The sequence below is a fragment of the Oncorhynchus kisutch genome, unplaced genomic scaffold (genome assembly GCF_002021735.2).
Source record: "Oncorhynchus kisutch isolate 150728-3 unplaced genomic scaffold, Okis_V2 scaffold3931, whole genome shotgun sequence".
NCBI lineage: Eukaryota > Metazoa > Chordata > Actinopteri > Salmoniformes > Salmonidae > Oncorhynchus > Oncorhynchus kisutch.
This window is the reverse complement of record NW_022265876.1, coordinates 205,541-223,800: the sequence shown is the minus strand read 5'-3', so window position 1 is coordinate 223,800 and position 18,260 is coordinate 205,541. Positions and strand designations below refer to the sequence as shown.

At 44.3% G+C, this 18,260-nt stretch overlaps 1 protein-coding gene across 1 annotated transcript; it reads left to right on the top strand.

Annotated features, from left to right (window-relative positions):
* The first annotated feature begins 7,964 nt into the window (after positions 1–7,964).
* On the top strand, positions 7,965–13,132 carry LOC109882543 (zinc finger and SCAN domain-containing protein 2-like). The gene is made up of 2 exons (XM_020474675.2): positions 7,965–8,430; positions 9,947–13,132. The coding sequence occupies exons 1-2, from the start codon at positions 8,145–8,147 to the stop codon at positions 10,954–10,956; spliced, it is 1,296 nt and encodes a 431-aa protein (XP_020330264.2). The 5' UTR covers positions 7,965–8,144; the 3' UTR covers positions 10,957–13,132.
* The last annotated feature ends 5,128 nt before the right edge of the window (positions 13,133–18,260 follow it).

The window sequence follows — 18,260 nt, the reverse complement described above, 5'->3', positions numbered from 1 at the left end:
ACTGCCTCCCTCTGCCTCCCTCTGCTTCAAGGCCTCCCTTTGCCTCCCTCTGCCTCCCGCTGTCTCTCTCTGCTTCAAGGCCTCCCACTGCCTCCCTCTGTCTCTCTCTGCTTCAAGGCCTCCCTCTGCCTCCCTCTGCCTCCCTCTGCTTCAAGGCCTCCCTTTGCCTCCCTCTGCCTCTCTCTGCTTCAAGGCCTCCCACTGCCTCCCTCTGCCTCCCTCTGCTTCAAGGCCTCCCTCTGCCTCCCTCTGCTTCAAGGCATCCCTTTGCCTCCCTCTGTCTCTCTCTGCTTCAAGGCCTCCCTTTGCCTCCCTCTGCCTCCCTTTGCCTCCCTCTGCTTCAAGGCCTCCCTTTGCCTCCCTCTGCCTCCCACTGTCTCTCTCTGCTTCAAGGCCTCCCACTGCCTCTCTCTGCTTCAAGGCCTCCCTCTGCCTCCCTCTGCCTCCCTTTGCCTCCCTCTGCTTCAAGGCCTCCCTTTGCCTCCCTCTGCCTCCCTCTGCCTCCCTCTGCTTCAAGGCCTCCCTCTGCCTCCCTCTGCTTCAAGGCCTCCCTTTGCCTCCCACTGTCTCTCTCTGCTTCAAGGCCTCCCACTGCCTCCCTCTGCCTCCCTCTGCTTCAAGGCCTCCCTTTGCCTCCCTCTGCCTCCCACTGTCTCTCTCTGCTTCAAGGCCTCCCACTGCCTCTCTCTGCTTCAAGGCCTCCCTCTGCCTCCCTCTGCCTCCCTTTGCCTCCCTCTGCTTCAAGGCCTCCCTTTGCCTCCCTCTGCCTCCCACTGTCTCTCTCTGCTTCAAGGCCTCCCTCTGTCTCTCTCTGCTTCAAGGCCTCCCTTTGCCTCCCTCTGCCTCCCTTTGCCTCCCTCTGCTTCAAGGCCTCCCTTTGCCTCCCTCTGCCTCCCACTGTCTCTCTCTGCTTCAAGGCCTCCCGCTGTCTCTCTCTGCTTCAAGGCCTCCCTTTGCCTCCCTCTGCCTCCCTTTGCCTCCCTCTGCTTCAAGGCCTCCCTTTGCCTCCCACTGTCTCTCTCTGCTTCAAGGCCTCCCACTGCCTCCCTCTGCCTCTCTCTGCTTCAAGGCCTCCCTTTGCCTCCCTCTGCCTCCCTTTGCCTCCCTCTGCTTCAAGGCCTCCCTTTGCCTCCCTCTGCCTCCCGCTGTCTCTCTCTGCTTCAAGGCCTCCCTCTGCCGCCCTCTGCCTCCCTTTGCCTCCCTCTGCTTCAAGGCCTCCCTTTGCCTCCCTCTTCCTCCCGCTGTCTCTCTCTGCTTCAAGGCCTCCCTCTGCCTCCCTCTGCCTCCCACTGCTTCAAGGCCTCCAGCTCCCATTGATAGAAGGCAGCGGCAGTAAAATCCTCAAATGGTATTTTTGAATTAGTGATGCTGTGGCAGGAGGGGCGGGGGGGGGGGGGGGGGGGGGGGGGGGTGGCGTGACTGGGACACTGATCGTTTCACTCTCTGCAGTAACATAATACCACAGCTGTGTGTCTCTAGGAGCTTCTCTGGGCTGGTGTTAAGAGCAGAGCAGATCCACCCACTTCAGGATCTCTTCCTCCCCGTGGTGTTTGACCAGTAGGACATCACTGTCAGCTCTAATGGGCTCTGTCCATTGGCCGTGGTCCAAGATGAAGACGGGAACCTCATCTCTTGATGGGCTCAGTGGAGAAGCTTGTCAAGGGCAGTGGTGTGCTCAGCAAATCTGAAATATGATTTTCATGACAAAGTCTTACCTATACACCAGGGAACTTCAACTAGATTCAGCTGCGGGGCGGTTTTTTCTTCTGGAATGGATGGTCGTGTGGCCGGAACATAATTACAAATTATTTGTAGACTGCAAAATGACCCACCAAACCCAAACAGATATACTGTTTGACTAAAACATAATAATTTAAAACCTTACTTCCATTTGATATACGATCACACGTCTCTCTATTATCCACTGGAATACTTGGGAACAGATGTCTTCCATTAAAATCACTTGGAGCTGATTTCCTGGTGTTTTTACAGTAATAAAAAAAATATATATACAGTATATACATATAGAGTTGTAGTCGGACGTTTACATTCCCCTTAGCCAAATACATTTAAACTCTGTTTGTTCCACAATTCTTTACATTTAATCTTAGTAAGAATTCCCTGTCTTAGTTCAGTTAGGATCACCACTTTATTTAAAGAATGTGAAATGTCAGAATAATAGTAGAGAGAATGATTTATTTCAGCTTTTCTTTCTTTCATCACCTTCCCAGTGGGTCAGAAGTTTACAATACACTTAATTAGAATTCGGTTGCATTGCCTAATAAATGGTTTAACTTGGGTCAAACGTTTCGGGTAGCCTTCCATAAGCTTCCCACAATAAGTTGGGTGAATTTAGGCTTTTTGCTCTGAAAACTTGGGGGGAGGGGGGGGGGAATAACACCAGGCCTGCTGGCCGTCAGTTGGGGAATCAAATCAAATCAAATTTATTTATATAGCCCTTCGTACATCAGCTGATATCTCAAAGTGCTGTACAGAAACCCAGCCTAAAACCCCAAACAGCAAGCAATGCAGGTGTAGAAGCACGGTGGCTAGGAAAAACTCCCTAGAAAGGCCAATACACCTAGGAAGAAACCTAGAGAGGAACCAGGCTATGTGGGGTGGCCAGTCCTCTCCTGGCTGTGCCGGGTGGAGATTATAACAGAACATGGCCAAGATGTTCAAATGTTCATAAATGACCAGCATGGTCGAATAATAATAAGGCAGAACAGTTGAAACTGGAGCAGCAGCACAGTCAGGTGGAAGTTGAACCCTGCTATACACGAACCTAAAGCAGGTGTGTGTGTGAGACAGAATGACTTAGTGCATGGACACATAAGTATGTGTGTTTGACACAGAATGACTTAGTGTCTGGACACATAAGTGTGTGAGACAGAATGACTTAGTGCCTGCACACATAAGTATGTGTGTTTGACACAGAATGACTTGGTGCCTGGACACATAAGTATGTGTGTTTGACACAGAATGACTTAGTGCCTGGACACATAAGTGTGTGTGTGAGACAGAATGACTTAGTGCCTGCACACATAAGTATGTGTGTTTGACACAGAATGACTTAGTGCCTGGACACATAAGTGTGTGTGTGAGAAAGAATGACTTAGTGCCTGGACACAAAAGTATGTGTGTTTGACACAGAATGACTTAGTGCCTGGACACATAAGTGTGTGTGTGAGACAGAATGACTTAGTGCCTGGACACATAAGTATGTGTGTTTGACACAGAATGACTTAGTGCCTGCACACATAAGTATGTGTGTTTGACACAGAATGACTTGGTGCCTGGACACATAAGTATGTGTGTTTGACACAGAATGACTTAGTGCCTGGACACATAAGTGTGTGTGTGAGACAGAATGACTTAGTGCCTGCACACATAAGTATGTGTGTTTGACACAGAATGACTTAGTGCCTGGACACATAAGTGTGTGTGTGAGAAAGAATGACTTAGTGCCTGGACACATAAGTATGTGTGTTTGACACAGAATGACTTAGTGCCTGGACACATAAGTATGTGTGTTTGACACAGAATGACTTAGTGCCTGGACACATAAGTATGTGTGTTTGACACAGAATGACTTAGTGCCTGGACACATAAGTGTGTGTGTGAGACAGAATGACTTAGTGCCTGGACACATAAGTGTGTGTGTGATATCATTTTAATTACCTGTATCAGTATGTGTGTGATATCATTTTAATTACCTGTATCAGTATGTGTGTGATATCATTTTAATGACCTGTATCAGTATGTGTATTCGACTCTGTCAATCACCATATTCTTATCGGCAGACTCAGTAGCCTCGGTTTTTCGGATGACTGCCTTGCCTGGTTCACCAATTACTTTGCAGACAGAGTTCAGTGTGTCAAATCGGAGGGCATGCTGTCCGGTCCTCTGGCAGTCTCTATGGGGGTGCCACAGGGTTCAATTCTCGGGCCGACTCTTTTCTCTGTGTATATCAATGATGTTGCTCTTGCTGCGGGCGATTCCCTGATCCACCTCTACGCAGACGACACCATTCTATATACTTTCGGCCCGTCTTTGGACACTGTGCTATCTAACCTCCAAACAAGCTTCAATGCCATACAACACTCCTTCCGTGGCCTCCAACTGCTCTTAAACGCTAGTAAAACCAAATGCATGCTTTTCAACCGGTCGCTGCCTGCACCTGCATGCCCGACTAGCATCACCACCCTGGATGGTTCCGACCTAGAATATGTGGACGTCTATAAGTACCTAGGTGTCTGGCTAGACTGCAAACTCTCCTTCCAGACTCATATCAAACATCTCCAATCGAAAATCAAATCAAGAGTCGGCTTTCTATTCCGCAACAAAGCCTCCTTCACTCACGCCGCCAAGCTTACCCTAGTAAAACTGACTATCCTACCGATCCTCGACTTCGGCGATGTCATCTACAAAATGGCTTCCAACACTCTACTCAGCAAACTGGATGCAGTCTATCACAGTGCCATCCGTTTTGTCACTAAAGCACCTTATACCACCCACCACTGCGACTTGTATGCTCTAGTCGGCTGGCCCTCGCTACATATTCGTCGCCAGACCCACTGGCTCCAGGTCATCTACAAGTCTATGCTAGGTCAAGCTCCGCCTTATCTCAGCTCACTGGTCACGATGGCAACACCCATCCGTAGCACGCGCTCCAGCAGGTGTATCTCACTGATCATCCCTAAAGCCAACACCTCATTTGGCCGCCTTTCGTTCCAGTACTCTGCTGCCTGTGACTGGAACGAATTGCAAAAATCGCTGAAGTTGGAGACTTTTATCTCCCTCACCAACTTCAAACATCAGCTATCTGAGCAGCTAACCGATCGCTGCAGCTGTACATAGTCTATTGGTAAATAGCCCACCCTTTTCACCTACCTCATCCCCATACTGTTTTTATTTATTTACTTTTCTGCTCTTCTGCACACCAATATCTCTACCTGTACATGACCATCTGATCATTTATCACTCCAGTGTTAATCTGCAAAATTGTAATTATTTGCCTACCTCCCCATGCCTTTTGCACACATTGTATATAGACCCCCCCTTTGTTTTCTACTGTGTTATTGACTTGTTAATTGTTTACTCCATGTGTAACTCTTTGTTGTATGCTCACACTGCTATGCTTTATCTTGGCCAGGTCGCAGTTGCAAATGAGAACTTGTTCTCAACTAGCCTACCTGGTTAAATAAAGGTGAAATAAAAAAATAAAGTGTGTGATATCATTTTAATTACCTGTATCAGTATGTGTGTGATATCATTTTAATTACCTGTATCAGTATGTGTGTGATATCATTTCAATGACCCGTATCAGTATGTGTGTGATATCATTTTAATTACCTGTATCAGTATGTGTGTGATATCATTTTAATTACCTGTATCAGTATGTGTGTGATATCATTTTAATTACCCGTATCAGTATGTGTGTGATATCATTTTAATTACCTGTATCAGTATGTGTGTGATATCATTGCAGTGTGCCAAGCCAAACATTTTCAGCCACGTTGTCTGTGTGGGTGGACCATTTCAGATTGTCAGAGATGTGTACGCCGAGGAACTTGAAGCTTTTCCGCCTTCTCCATTGTAGTCCCGTCGATGTGGATGGAGGCGTGCTCCCTCTGCTGTCTCCTGTCCTGTCGATGTGGATGGAGGCGTGCTCCCTCTGCTGTCTCCTGTCCTGTCGATGTGGATGGAGGCGTGCTCCCTCTGCTGTCTCCTGTCCTGTCGATGTGGATGGAGGCGTGCTCCCTCTGCTGTCTCCTGTCCTGTCGATGTGGATGGAGGCGTGCTCCCTCTGCTGTCTCCTGTCCTGTCGATGTGGATGGAGGCGTGCTCCCTCTGCTGTCTCCTGTCCTGTCGATGTGGATGGAGGCGTGCTCCCTCTGCTGTCTACTGTCCTGTCGATGTGGATGGAGGCGTGCTCCCTCTCCTGTCCTGTCGATGTGGATGGAGGCGTGCTCCCTCTCCTGTCCTGTCGATGTGGATGGAGGCGTGCTCCCTCTGCTGTCTCCTGTCCTGTCGATGTGGATGGAGGCGTGCTCCCTCTGCTGTCTCATGTCCTGTCGATGTGGATGGAGGCGTGCTCCCTCTGCTGTCTACTGTCCTGTCGATGTGGATGGAGGCGTGCTCCCTCTGCTGTCTCCTGTCCTGTCGATGTGGATGGAGGCGTGCTCCCTCTCCTGTCCTGTCGATGTGGATAGGGGCGTGCTCCCTCTGCTGTCTCCTGTCCTGTTGATGTGGATGGAGGCGTGCTCCCTCTGCTGTCTCCTGTCCTGTCGATGTGGATGGAGGCGTGCTCCCTCTGCTGTCTCCTGTCCTGTCGATGTGGATGGAGGCGTGCTCCCTCTGCTGTCTCCTGTCCTGTCGATGTGGATGGAGGCGTGCTCCCTCTGCTGTCTCCTGTCCTGTCGATGTGGATGGAGGCGTGCTCCCTCTGCTGTCTCCTGTCCTGTCGATGTGGATGGAGGCGTGCTCCCTCTGCTGTCTCCTGTCCTGTCGATGTGGATGGAGGCGTGCTCCCTCTGCTGTCTCCTGTCCTGTCGATGTGGATGGAGGCGTGCTCCCTCTGCTGTCTCCTGTCCTGTCGATGTGGATGGAGGCGTGCTCCCTCTCCTGTCCTGTCGATGTGGATGGAGGCGTGCTCCCTCCCCTGTCCTGTCGATGTGGATGGAGGCGTGCTCCCTCTCCTGTCCTGTCGATGTGGATGGAGGCGTGCTCCCTCTGCTGTCTCCTGTCCTGTCGATGTGGATGGAGGCGTGCTCCCTCTCCTGTCCTGTCGATGTGGATGGAGGCGTGCTCCCTCTCCTGTCCTGTCGATGTGGATGGAGGCGTGCTCCCTCTCCTGTCCTGTCGATGTGGATGGAGGCGTGCTCCCTCTGCTGTCTCCTGTCCTGTCGATGTGGATGGAGGCGTGCTCCCTCTGCTGTCTCCTGTCCTGTCGATGTGGATGGAGGCGTGCTCCCTCTGCTGTCTCCTGTCCTGTCGATGTGGATGGAGGCGTGCTCCCTCTCCTGTCCTGTCGATGTGGATAGAGGCGTGCTCCCTCTGCTGTCTCCTGTCCTGTCGATGTGGATGGAGGCGTGCTCCCTCTGCTGTCTCCTGTCCTGTCGATGTGGATGGAGGCGTGCTCCCTCTGCTGTCTCCTGTCCTGTCGATGTGGATGGAGGCGTGCTCCCTCTCCTGTCCTGTCGATGTGGATGGAGGCGTGCTCCCTCTCCTGTCCTGTCGATGTGGATGGAGGCGTGCTCCCTCTGCTGTCTCCTGTCCTGTCGATGTGGATGGAGGCGTGCTCCCTCTGCTGTCTCCTGTCCTGTCGATGTGGATGGAGGCGTGCTCCCTCTGCTGTCTACTGTCCTGTCGATGTGGATGGAGGCGTGCTCCCTCTCCTGTCCTGTCGATGTGGATGGAGGCGTGCTCCCTCTGCTGTCTCCTGTCCTGTCGATGTGGATGGAGGCGTGCTCCCTCTCCTGTCCTGTCGATGTGGATGGAGGCGTGCTCCCTCTGCTGTCTCCTGTCCTGTCGATGTGGATGGAGGCGTGCTCCCTCTGCTGTCTCCTGAAGTCCACAATCAGCTCCTTCGTTTTGGGGGAAATGTTCAGCTTTTTGTTTTATATGGAACGTTTCTGATATCTTTTATTTCAGCTCATGAAACACGGAACCAACACTTTACACTTTGTGTTTATATTTTTGTTCAGTTGATATGTATTTTATATTCAGCTTCTATATATGTGTGTAGGAAAGTATTACTTGTAAGAAGTAAGAGAAAACACATCAGTTCATTTTATATTTTAGCCAGTATAAACAATGTGGTGAATATTTTCCTCATTAACTGCGGTACCAACTCCAGTCAACAGATGGCGATGGGAGTCTTTCAGCTGATGCTCGTTGCGTGACGTATAATCTAGTGGACGGGACGGGACATTTCTTCAACAAGGACAACAGGCTACTGATTGAACCACATCGGTTGTTCGCTAGCAAAAATAAAACCGGTAATATTTAGACAATTTGTGTGTATATTAACCTCGGTGTTTTAAACACACCGTCTGCGAATTTACTAGTTACTTTAATATTTACGTTGTCAGCTAGCTAGCTGTTTTAGTTAGCACTAGGATAGTCTAACGTTCCCGACCATGAGTTCACTATCCTACACCCCACCTGCTAAAGAAGAGGAGGACTGCTGGACGGAGAAAGAAGCTCCCGTGAAAGAGGAGAAGGAAGAGGAGGCTATCACGGTTAAAAAGGAAGTAGGGGGTGAGGCTGTTTCAGTGAAAGAGGCAGACGTTTCAGTGAAAGAGGAGGTGGATGTTACTGTGGAAGAAGAGGAAGGCGCGTTCAGAGTGAAAGAAGAGGAGGATCAGATTACTGTCACAGTTATAGAGGAGGAAGAAGAGAATAATGGAGATCTGATTAACACCAGTGAGTACTATCTTAACAACAGGGGCGCAAATCAATGTGTGGTTATAAAGGGGCATTCCACTGAAGTTCGATACTTCAATACGTCTACTGTGGGAATTATTAAAGCTACAATGTAAGACGTGTACACCATTAAACAGTGGGCCACTAACAAAACGTAAACAATGGATCGAATGCATCCAATGACATTAGTCATCAATATATATTATTATAGAGCTCTGCTCAGCCTGAAAACATGACATTATCTATTATTATAGAGCTCTGCTCAGCCTATAAACATGACATTATCTATTATAGAGCTATGCTCTGCCTATAAACATGCCATTATCTATTATTATAGAGCTCTGCTCAGCCTGTAAACATGACATTATCTATTATTATAGAGCTCTGTTCAGCCTGTAAACATGACATTATCTATTATTACAGAGCTCTGCTCAGCCTGTAAACATGACATTATGTAGTATTACAGAGCTCTGCTCTGCCTATGAACATGCCATTATCTATTATTATAGAGCTCTGATTATGACATCATGACATTCCATGAGAACCAGATTAGAGGTGAAACTCCACATTATTAATATTATTATGACTGTTTCTTTTTTTTTTTGCGCCCAAACTTTTTATTTTGTTACAAACAGACAATCTGACTGAGTTTTTACAGAACACAAAAGAACAATTAAAGAGTTGCATAAAAAAATAACCAACCCATTACCCCCCTCAGTCCCCACCTGCCCTCATCCTCCCTCCACAGCCAGAAACCATGTTTCCCTCCCCACCAACCCCATTACTCCCCTCGGTCCCCACACACCCTCATCCTCCCTCCACAGCCAGAAACCATGTTTCCCTCCCCACCTAGCCCCCCCAGTTTATCAGCCCCCTTACACCCCCCCAAAAAAATTAACGGAGCCCCACCCCATAACACCCCTTCCTCAGGGGCCTGAAAGCAAAGAAAGTACCAAAGTCTAAATATTGATACCAACATCTTTAAATAGACCTCAGTAGGAATACCGTCCGATCCAGATGATTTGGCTTTATTCATGTTATCCAATGCCCTCGAGTACCAATGCCATTTTGAGTTCATTGCGAGACTTAGTAGGTATCCACTTTAGAAGTGGATCACTGCAAGAGATTAATTTATCGGTCTTAATTGCAAGTGGAGGGCAGAGGTAATTTCCTCACGCAGAGTCTCTTGGATAGTCGTGGCCAACTCTTTCTGTTGTCTGGTGTTGAGAGCAGCTTCCCACAGGTTCCTTCCCACAGACAGATTACGCGGAGCTACAGTGAACCTCTCACACCTTAACATTGGGCTATGTGTTGACAATTATTTGAAAAGAAGTCCGTTCATTTCAAATATAGCCACGCATTCCAGAACCCAACCAGGATGTTCTAGAATGTTCTTCAAACTGAACTCAGGATTTTGAGAGACCGAGTCTGGATTAAACCCTAGGTATCATTCAGGTTTGTTTTAGGTCTTCAGTTTAGTATTTAACTAAATGCTCTATTTATTTGTCTTTGGCAGGAGAGAGACAAGACTCTCACTCTGACAGCGAAAAGTGTCTTTCAGAAGAACCAGAGACGTCCAAACCAGCAAGACGACGCCACTCTTCCCAGTGTGGAAAGAGTTTGACCAAGTTAGGGAGCCTTAAAAACCACGAGATTACACACACAGGAGAAAAGTCCTACCAATGTTCCCAGTGTGGAAAGAGTTTTACAAGGTTTTGGAACCTAAAAGAACATGTGAGGACACACACAGGGGAAAAACCTCATCACTGCTCCCAGTGTGGAAAGAGTTTTATCCGGTTAAGCCACCTGAAAGAACACAAGAGAACGCACACAGGGGAGAAGTCTTATTACTGCTCCCAATGTGGAAAAGGTTTTATCCAGTTAAGGAAATTGAAAATGCATGAAATGACGCATACAGGGGAGAAGCCCTACCACTGCTCCCAGTGTGAAAATAGATATGTTTCATCAGGAGCCCTGAAGTCACATAAGAGAACACACACAGGGGAGAAGCCATACCTCTGTTCCCAGTGTGGCAAGAGTTTTAGCTGGCCAGGGCAACTGAAAGAGCACGAGAGGACACACACAGGAGTGAAGCCTTACTATTGCTCCCTGTGTGGAAAGAGTTTTACCCATTTAGGGAACTTAAAAAGGCATAAAAGATCACATGCTGTAGAGAAGCCGTATCAATGCTCCCAGTGTGAAAACGTGTTTTTATCACCATGGGACCTGAAAAAACATGAGAGAACCCACTCTGTAGAGAGGCCTTTCAAATGCTCTCAGTGTGGAAAGAGATTTATCCAGCGTTGTCATTTGAAGGCGCATGAAAAAATACACACAGGCGAAAAACCATTGTGCTCTCATTGTGGAAAGAGTTTTACCCAGTTAGGGAGCCTAAAAGAACACGAGAGGACACACACTGGAGAGAAGCCATACCACTGTTCCCGGTGTGGAAAGAGTTTTACCCGGTTATGGTGCCTGAAAGCACATGAGAGAATGAAGAAGCTGTGTTCTGACTTAAGTTTTTGACTGAAAATTTTGTGTTTTTGTTCATGTCACGTAAAATCAACTTGGTTCGATGATAGAATCCTTAGTTGCTGCCTACTTTTCTTAAACTTCTAAATTAATGATACTCATTGATTCTTGATGAACATAACTTATAAAATGCCTCATGAGCTTAGTTCAACTGTCATACTCAGATTCCAAAATACCCGCTTGATTTGCACCAATGTTTTGTAAACAATGTAAATGTAAACACACATTGTATGAGCCTCAAAACATATTATAGTTTAAACTATAATTTTGGGTCAAACTAAAGATTCTAGCTTTAAAGGTCCAATGCAGCCTGTTTTTAAAAACATCTCGATATCAAATCATTTCTGGGTAATATTTAGGTCCCTTACTGTAAAATTTAGGTACCTTACTGTAATATTTAGGTACCTTACTGTAATATTTAGGGACCTTACTGTAATATTTAGGTCCCTTACTGTAATATGTAAGTCCCTTACTGTAATATTTAGGTCCCTTACTGTAATATTTAGGTACCTTACTGTAATATTTAGGTACCTTACTGTAATATTTAGGTACTTACTGTAATATTTAGGTACCTTACTGTAATGTTTTTCAATTTCAAATGGTCAAAACCAAAATAACTTCTTAGCAAAGAGCAATTTCTCAATTGCAAGAATTGTGATGGTACTGAGTGGGGAGGGAACAACTGAACTAGCTCTTATTGACAGAGAGGTTTTTCATATTGATTTGATAACTAATTTCCTGCCTGATGATGATATCAAGAACGCCAACGTGTCATCCTTCCAAAACAGGCTGAAATTTCAGGCGGTCTTTTGAAACAGCTCTTACACTGAAAGGACATGATCATCATTTCCACAGTATTATTCCAACCTCAGTGTGGACATATTTATAAACACACACGTTTCTGACTCTGCACTGGGCCTTTTAAAAACGCCTTTTCAACAATACATGTGTTAAGTCTTTTTTATCTAAAGACATGAATTGAAAAACTGAAGTATGGCAGTTTTAATAGCGAGCGCGACAGTTTCAATTTGTACACTCTCTGTGATTCAATGGTCCTTTACAAACTCTGGCTCTTCTATGGGTTTGTCTGTGTGACAGTTTCAATTTGTACGCTCTCTGTGATTCAATGTTCCTTTACAAACTCTGGCTCTTCTATGGGTTTGTCTGTGTGACAGTTTCAATTTGTACGCTCTCTGTGATTCAATGTTCCTTTACAAACTCTGGCTCTTCTATGGGTTTGTCTGTGTGACAGTTTCAATTTGTACGTTCTCTGTGATTAAATGGTCCTTTACAAACTCTGGCTCTTCTATGGGTTTGTCTGTGTGACAGTTTCAATTTGTACGCTCTCTGTGATTAAATGGTCCTTTACAAACTCTGGCTCTTCTATGGGTTTGTCTGTGTGACAGTTTCAATTTGTACGCTCTCTGTGATTCAATGGTCCTTTACAAACTCTGGCTCTTCTATGGGTTTGTCTGTGTGACAGTTTCAATTTGTACGCTCTCTGTGATTCAATGGTCCTTTACAAACTCTGGCTCTTCTATGGGTTTGTCTGTGTGACAGTTTCAATTTGTACGTTCTCTGTGATTAAATGGTCCTTTACAAACTCTGGCTCTTCTATGGGTTTGTCTGTGTGACAGTTTCAATTTGTACGCTCTCTGTGATTAAATGGTCCTTTACAAACTCTGGCTCTTCTATGGGTTTGTCTGTGTGACAGTTTCAATTTGTACGCTCTCTGTGATTAAATGGTCCTTTACAAACTCTGGCTCTTCTATGGGTTTGTCTGTGTGACAGTTTCAATTTGTACTCTCTCTGTGATTCAATGGTCCTTTACAAACTCTGGCTCTGGCTGTTCTATGTGTGTGTCTGTGTGACTGAGTGGACCTCCTTCTTCAAGCACTACAAATCATCTATTGTTTACATTTGAGTTGCATATGTATCTTACAGAGTGTGGCTTTAAGGGAATATTTGGTCACATCTACATGTAAATTAAAAAATTTAAAAAATCCCTATTCTAACAGTATTTATTCATAATGTACATGTTAATATTGAGAGGGGTGTACTGCAAGGCAGGATCAATAAGGACTAGCCATCTTAACTTTTATAAAGAACCAGACATAACTATGACATTTCTGGCTCATTAGGAAATCTAAACTTGGTTATTGAGTCAATCAGACCATTTTAAAGCTTCTAAAAACATCAAATAGAAACCTAAGCACCAGGTGAGACTAACTCACTGATCCTGCTTTGTTGGATACGTCTTCCTGTCCAATTCTCTCTGCATCCTGTGCCCCTGGGCGGTCTGCGGCTCTCTTCAAAACTGTCTTTGTTGGATACGTCTTCCTGTCCAATTCTCTCTGCATCCTGTGCCCCTGGGCGGTCTGCGGCTCTCTTCAAAACTGTCTTTGTTGGATACGTCTTCCTGTCCAATTCTCTCTGCATCCTGTGCCCCTGGGCGGTCTGCGGCTCTCTTCAAAACTGTCTTTGTTGGATACGTCTTCCTGTCCAATTCTCTCTGCACCCTGTGCCCCTGGGCGGTCTGCGGCTCTCTTCAAAACTGTCTTTGTTGGATACGTCTTCCTGTCCAATTCTCTCTGCACCCTGTGCCCCTGGGCGGTCTGCGGCTCTCTTCAAAACTGTCTTTGTTGGATACGTCTTCCTGTCCAATTTTCTCTGCACCCTGTGCCCCTGGGCGGTCTGCGGCTCTCTTCAAAACTGTCTTTGTTGGATACGTCTTCCTGTCCAATTCTCTCTTCACCCTGTGCCCCTGGGCGGTCTGCGGCTCTCTTCAAAACTGTCTTTGTTGGATACGTCTTCCTGTCCAATTCTCTCTGCACCCTGTGCCCCTGGGCGGTCTGCGGCTCTCTTCAAAACGGTCTTTGTTGGATACGTCTTCCTGTCCAATTCTCTCTGCACCCTGTGCCCCTGGGCGGTCTGCGGCTCTCTTCAAAACTCAAATCCTACATAAAAGTGCACACGGCTGTTACTAGGATTGTATTGTAATATTCACTACATGGTCTTTCATGTATAACCAGTAATGATTGTCATGCAGAAGAGTTGAGCATAACACTTCTACAATCCATACACAACATCTTCATAGCCATAGAACCAAGGGGCCATCTCAGCAATGTCATTAGGTAACTAGTATAGAACCATCTCAGAAATGTCATTAGGTAACTAGTATAGAACCATCTCAGCAATGTCATTAGGTAACTAGTATAGAACCTCCTAGTAATGTCATTAGGTAACTAGTATTAGAACTAGTATAGAACCATCCCAGTAATGTCATTAGGTAACTAGTATAGAACCATCCCAGTAATGTCATTAGGTAACTAGTATAGAACCATCTCAGCAATGTCATTAGGTAACTAGTATAGAACCATCCCAGCAATGTCATTAGGTAACTAGTATAGAACCATCCCAGTAATGTCATTAGGTAACTAGTATAGAACCATCCCAGTAATGTCATTAGGTAACTAGTATTAGAACCATCCCAGTAATGTCATTAGATAACTAGTATTAGAACCATCCCAGTAATGTCATTAGGTAACTAGTATAGAACCATCCCAGTAATGTCATTAGGTAACTAGTATAGAACCATCCCAGTAATGTTATTAGGTAACTAGTGTAGAACCATCCCAGTAATGTCATTAGGTAACTAGTATTAGAACCATCCCAGTAATGTCATTAGATAACTAGTATTAGAACCATCCCAGTAATGTCATTAGGTAACTAGTATAGAACCATCCCAGTAATGTTATTAGGTAACTAGTGTAGAACCATCCCAGTAATGTCATTAGGTAACTAGTATAGAACCATCCCAGTAATGTCATTAGGTAACTAGTATAGAACCATCCCAGTAATGTCATTAGGTAACTAGTGTAGAACCATCCCAGTAATGTCATTAGGTAACTAGTATTAGAACCATCCCAGTAATGTCATTAGGTAACTAGTATAGAACCATCCCAGTAATGTCATTAGATAACTAGTATAGAACCATCCCAGTAATGTCATTAGGTAACTAGTATAGAACCATCCCAGTACTGTTATTAGGTAACTAGTGTAGAACCATCCCAGTAATGTCATTAGGTAACTAGTATAGAACCATCCCAGTAATGTCATTAGGTAACTAGTATAGAACCATCTCAGCAATGTCATTAGGTAACTAGTATAGAACCATCCCAGTAATGTCATTAGGTAACTAGTATAGAACCATCCCAGTAATGTCATTAGATAACTGGTATTAGAACCATCCCAGTAATGTCATTAGATAACTAGTATTAGAACCATCCCAGTAATGTCATTAGGTAACTAGTATAGAACCATCCCAGTAATGTCAATAGGTAACTAGTATAGAACCATCCCAGTAATGTCATTAGGTAACTAGTATAGAACCATCCCAGTAATGTTATTAGGTAACTAGTGTAGAACCATCCCAGTAATGTCATTAGGTAACTAGTATTAGAACCATCCCAGTAATGTCATTAGATAACTAGTATTAGAACCATCCCAGTAATGTCATTAGGTAACTAGTATAGAACCATCCCAGTAATGTCATTAGGTAACTAGTATAGAACCATCCCAGTAATGTCATTAGGTAACTAGTATAGAACCATCCCAGTAATGTCATTAGGTAACTAGCATTAGAACCATCCCAGTAATGTTATTAGGTAACTAGTATTAGAACCATCCCAGTAATGTCATTAGATAACTAGTATTAGAACCATCCCAGTACTGTCATTAGGTAACTAGTATAGAACCATCCCAGTGATGTCATTAGGTAACTAGTATTAGAACCATCCCAGTACTGTCATTAGGTAACTAGTATAGAACCATCCCAGTGATGTCATTAGGTAACTAGTATAGAACCATCCCAGTGATGTCATTAGGTAACTAGTATAGAACCATCCCAGTGATGTCATTAGGTAACTAGTATTAGAACCATCCCAGTACTGTCATTAGGTAACTAGTATAGAACCATCCCAGTGATGTCATTAGGTAACTAGTATAGAACCATCCCAGTAATGTTATTAGGTAACTAGTATAGAACCATCCCAGTACTGTCATTAGGTAACTAGTATAGAACCATCCCAGTAATGTCATTAGGTAACTAGCATTAGAACCATCCCAGTACTGTCATTAGGTAACTAGTATAGAACCATCCCAGTACTGTCATTAGGTAACTAGTATAGAACCATCCCAGTAATGTCATTAGGTAACTAGTATAGAACCATCCCAGTGATGTCATTAGGTAACTAGTATTAGAACCATCCCAGTAATGTTATTAGGTAACTAGTATTAGAACCATCCCAGTACTGTCATTAGGTAACTAGCATTAGAACCATCCCAGTACTGTCATTAGGTAACTAGTATAGAACCATCCCAGTGATGTCATTAGGTAACTAGTATAGAACCATCCCAGTGATGTCACGCCCTGGTCAAAGTATTTTGTGTTTATCTTTATGTATTTGGTCAGGCCAGGGTGTGGCATGGGGTTTTTGTATTGGGGTGTGTTTTGTCTTGGGGTTTTGGTGTTAGTATTGGGATTGTAGCGTAGTGGGTTATCTAGCAAGGTCTATGGCTGTCTGGAGTGGTTCTCAATTAGAGGCAGGTGTTTATCGTTGTCTCTGATTGGGAACCATATTTAGGCAGCCATATTCTTTGAGTTTGTCGTGGGTGATTGTCCTATCTGTCCTCTCTGTTAGTTTGCACAAGTATAGGCTGTTTTCGGTTTTCGTTTATTGTAACAATGGGTCTGAATACTTATGTAAATAGTTTTTTATTTATTTATACATTTGCAAAAAAAAAATGAAAAATCTGGTTTTGCTTTCATTACCACAAAGTTATTTGAGTACTCGAACATTTTACATTGTATTTTAACATTGACTGGCTGGCTAAAGCTCGCAATATGCTATGGTAGCTACTAGCTAGCTGGCTAACGTTAGCTGGGCTCGATGGTATTATCCTTCCTGAACCTTGTTCTCCAGGTGAGACACACCCAGCATGTTAGCGTTAGCTAGCTAGCTACTTGAGTCAACACACTATGAGTAACGTTTACCCCTTTTCAATGTAACTAAACGCTAGCAAACGTAATGTTACCAAACACTGTTATTGCTAGCTGGATAACACAAACACTAGCTAGGTAACTAGCTATATGCCTAAACTATAGAAATCACGATGATGATAACTAGGGGGTAATGTATAGTGTCTATGCCAAAATTGTCATACATTGTTCTTCTCTACCACAGATTCCCATAAAGTCTCAGATTCCAGGATGGGGAAAAGGCTTACGAGAAAGAAACAGATGGAATTAGACAGAGATGTCGATTTCTATTATTACTTGTAATGTTAAAAAGGGAAGAATAATATCACGTTTTTCTAAATGAGCTGTCTAGACTACTCACTGTACTACAGGCTACAGATGTTTCTAAATGAGCTATCTAGACTAAGACTACTCACTGTACTACAGGCTACAATGTTTCTAAATTAGCTATCTAGACTACTCACTGTACTACAGATGTTTCTAAATTAGCTATCTAGACTACTCACTGTACTACAGATGTTTCTAAATTAGCTATCTAGACTACTCACTGTACTACAGATGTTTCTAAATTAGCTATCTAGACTACTCACTGTACTACAGATGTTTCTAAATTAGCTATCTAGGCTACTCACCGTACTATAGGCTACAGATGTTTCTAAATTAGCTATCTAGACTACTCACTGTACTACAGATGTTTCTAAATTAGCTATCTAGGCTACTCACCGTACTATAGGCTACAGATGTTTCTAAATTAGCTATCTAGACTACTCACTGTACTACAGATGTTTCTAAATTAGCTATCTAGACTACTCACTGTACTACAGATGTTTCTAAATTAGCTATCTAGACTACTCACTGTACTACAGATGTTTCTAAATTAGCTATCTAGACCACTCACTGTACTACAGATGTTTCTAAATGAGCTATCTAGACTACTCACTGTACTACAGATGTTTCTAAATTAGCTATCTAGACTACTCACTGTACTACAGGCTACAATGTTTCTAAATTAGCTATCTAGACTACTCACTGTACTACAGATGTTTCTAAATTAGCTATCTAGACTACTCACTGTACTACAGATGTTTCTAAATTAGCTATCTAGACTACTCACTGTACTACATATGTTTCTAAATTAGCTATCTAGACCACTCACCATACTATAGGCTACAGATGTTTCTAAATTAGCTATCTAGACCACTCACCATACTATAGGCTACAGATGTTTCTAAATTAACTATCTAGACTACTCACTGTA